Raw genomic sequence first — 2,789 nt, 5'->3', positions numbered from 1 at the left:
GTTTCATGTAGATTTGCAGCATCAATGGCATTGGCTATGGCAACTTTTATTGTGACTTGTGCTAGTTTCTTCAGCAGTTGTTGCATTAAGCATTTGGTACTAGTAATGAATACGCACAAAGAGAAGATAATAATTGTTGACCGGAGGAAGAAACAGAGTTACATTTAGCAATAAAAGAGAATTTCATTTGACTCCTTTACCAATACTAAACGATGCATCGTATTAACTATTGAGCTCTTGTTCGAGTATTTCTTCGAGCAATGAGCGGGATTCTTCCATCAATCCAGGGCTTAATCTGAACATCAACACACAAAATTCCATCTCATTGAGAGTCCCATCTCCGTCGAGATCGCCTTCACTTACCATGCTCGTGAGCTCATCGTCTCTCAAACCTTGCAAGCCAAGCATTGCGGCGTTGCTCTTCAAGCTGGCTGCGGTGATCACCCCTTTGTCCTTGTCCATCAACAACTTGAAACCATTGCACAATTCCCTCATCAGCCCGTCCCAGCAAAGCTTCTCCGCCATCGCCGGCAATAAGTCCTCGAAATCGGGTGCTGTTTTATCAACCCCTGCCATTGAGTGTTGCTAATGACTATGATGTGTCTCCAAAGAAACTAGTACGTTTGTAATGTATTGAGATGCATTGGGGCTTATATAACCATGGGAGATGATAGATAAGGTAAATAAGGAGGTTTTTTCTTGGAAAGAGGATGGATTATATTTTCCTTCTGTATAACAGCAAAGGAACACGAATTCTTTATTTCGTAAGAGCTGATTCATGCAAAGCTGGAAAATAATAAAAATCTCTGTTTCGGGGAAGCTGATGTCCTCATTATTTTCTAATGTTACTTAAGCAGGAAACTTTTGCATAGCTTTCATTGGTCCGACTTCGACTTTGATCTATCTTTAGTTTTGCGGTTCTTCTCATGTAACTGCTGGATTGATGGGAAATTTACTGAATAATTTCAGTGATAAAATGAAATATTATATATTAGAAGATTTAAAAGTTAAATAATTGTGTTTACAAAATATATATTGTCTATATCTAAAATAATTTTAAACAATTATTATCTTATAATTATCTAGATTAATTAAAAAGTATTATTATATTGAAGGGCGAATGTGTGACTTCCGTGACCAGATAAGGTCTTGTGTGAAATTTCATGGGTAATTTACTAATTCATGGCTTAGAGCATAAGGACTTCCTTGTTGAGAATAATATGATACATCTTTTTGGGGAAAGAATATTGGTGAATAGGTCATAAAGCATTGGTGAATAGGTCATAAAGCATTGGCAGGTACATCAAGAATGCATGTGAACATTTTTAGTATTATTTTTTTTATCGTCAAATAGAGCTAGCACATCAAGAATGCATGTGAATATTCGACTTAAATTATAATAAAAAGAAATGTATCCGTTGGATGATCAAAGCTTTGCCAAAGATTTACACTCGACAGTTCACCGAGTAGAACTAAGTTAGTGCCGTCGTTAAGCTTCACCACGAGGTCCGAACGATTAGCATACGGAACCGACCAGTAAGTGTTACCTTTCGCATCAGATAACTTCAGTGTTTCATCCACAATGCATAACTCTCCAGTCCTATCCAAAATCGGATGCTTTCTATTAGCAACCCAAACAACTATTAGTAGATTGTTGGTGTACCGTGTCCCCACATATCTCTTCACCTTAAAGGTGTTTGATGGGCTAAAGAGCCCTAATTCAAATCTATTTCCAGCTGAAATGAGAGTTTCTCTATCTGTTAGTCTAGTTTTTACTGTAATATTATCTCTAGCATAACAACACTGAGAAAGAGAAGACAGAATCAAAACTGTAGTGATGGAAAGTACTGGCCACCTATAAGTTGCTCTCATCTTCCTGTGAAATATAATTTCTCTTCAACTTTCGAAAATTTTCTTCTTCATGGACGATTACTTGTGTTGTTACTTGTGTTGTGTGGACTAAAACTAAACAGCAGCAGATTAATTTATATTGAAGTAAATGTTCTAGAATGAATCTAGAATGAGCTGTTGAAGTAATATGATGTGTGTATGTGTAATGTAGTGCAGTTAGTTTGTTAGTATTCTGTTATACCAGATTACCAGCTTGTGTGAAGTTAGTTACTATGTGTATATAAACCATGTACTGTTAATGAAAAGTTAAGAAACTTTCTTCAAGATTTTCAACTTTCTTTACTCATTCTAATATGGTATCATCCGCCTTGTGATCCTGGAGGTTGCTGCTTTCATGGGCGATTGTAGCAATATTGCCTTTTGAATTCGGGGAAGCTGCTCGTAGCAGCAAGATCTTCACACATAAGAAGATCAACATCTTGTTAGATGAAGTGAATTTCTTGTTGTGGAAACAACAAATACTGCTCACGGTTCGCAGTAACAGATTAGAGAGACTGCTCAATAGAGAGTTACTACCACCACCTGCTCGAATTGTTGATGAATCAGGTGCTAGTGTTGTGAATGAAGACTATGAAAACTATGTTGCTCAGGATAGTGCTCTTGCATCCTGGTTGCTGTCTACAATCAGTGATCCCTTGCTCCCTCAATTTGTAGGAGCTGAGACAACAGCTGATGTGTGGCGAACGGTTCAGAAGTTCTTTGCTAATCGGTCGACTATGACTGTGATGAGTCTGCATTGTAAACTCAGATCTGTTAAGAAAGGTGATGACAGCATGAGGCTATATCTTACAAAGATTAAAGAAGTGTGTGATGCGCTTGTAGCGTATGGGAGTGCGATCTCGGACCTTGAATAGATTGCTACCATTCTAAATGGTCTC

At 37.6% G+C, this 2,789-nt stretch overlaps 1 protein-coding gene across 1 annotated transcript; it reads right to left on the bottom strand.

The window, feature by feature from the left end:
• Positions 1 to 222: 222 nt before the first annotated feature.
• Positions 223 to 576, bottom strand: LOC120144753 (calcium-binding protein PBP1-like). Its single transcript, XM_039158739.1, has one exon. It carries the CDS (start codon positions 574 to 576, stop codon positions 223 to 225), a length of 354 nt encoding a protein of 117 aa, XP_039014670.1.
• Between the last annotated feature and the right edge of the window lie 2,213 nt (positions 577 to 2,789).

The sequence above is a fragment of the Hibiscus syriacus genome, unplaced genomic scaffold (genome assembly GCF_006381635.1).
Source record: "Hibiscus syriacus cultivar Baekdansim isolate YM2019G1 unplaced genomic scaffold, ASM638163v2 tig00110890_pilon, whole genome shotgun sequence".
In the NCBI taxonomy this organism is placed as follows: domain Eukaryota; kingdom Viridiplantae; phylum Streptophyta; class Magnoliopsida; order Malvales; family Malvaceae; genus Hibiscus; species Hibiscus syriacus.
Note: the sequence above shows the minus strand (reverse complement) of the source record. Positions and strands in the feature narration are given on the sequence as shown.

Excerpts from the sequence above, each read along its gene's own strand:
- LOC120144753 (XM_039158739.1), bottom strand. The coding sequence starts at position 576 with ATGGCAGGGGTTGATAAAACAGCACCCGATTTCGAGGACTTATTGCCG.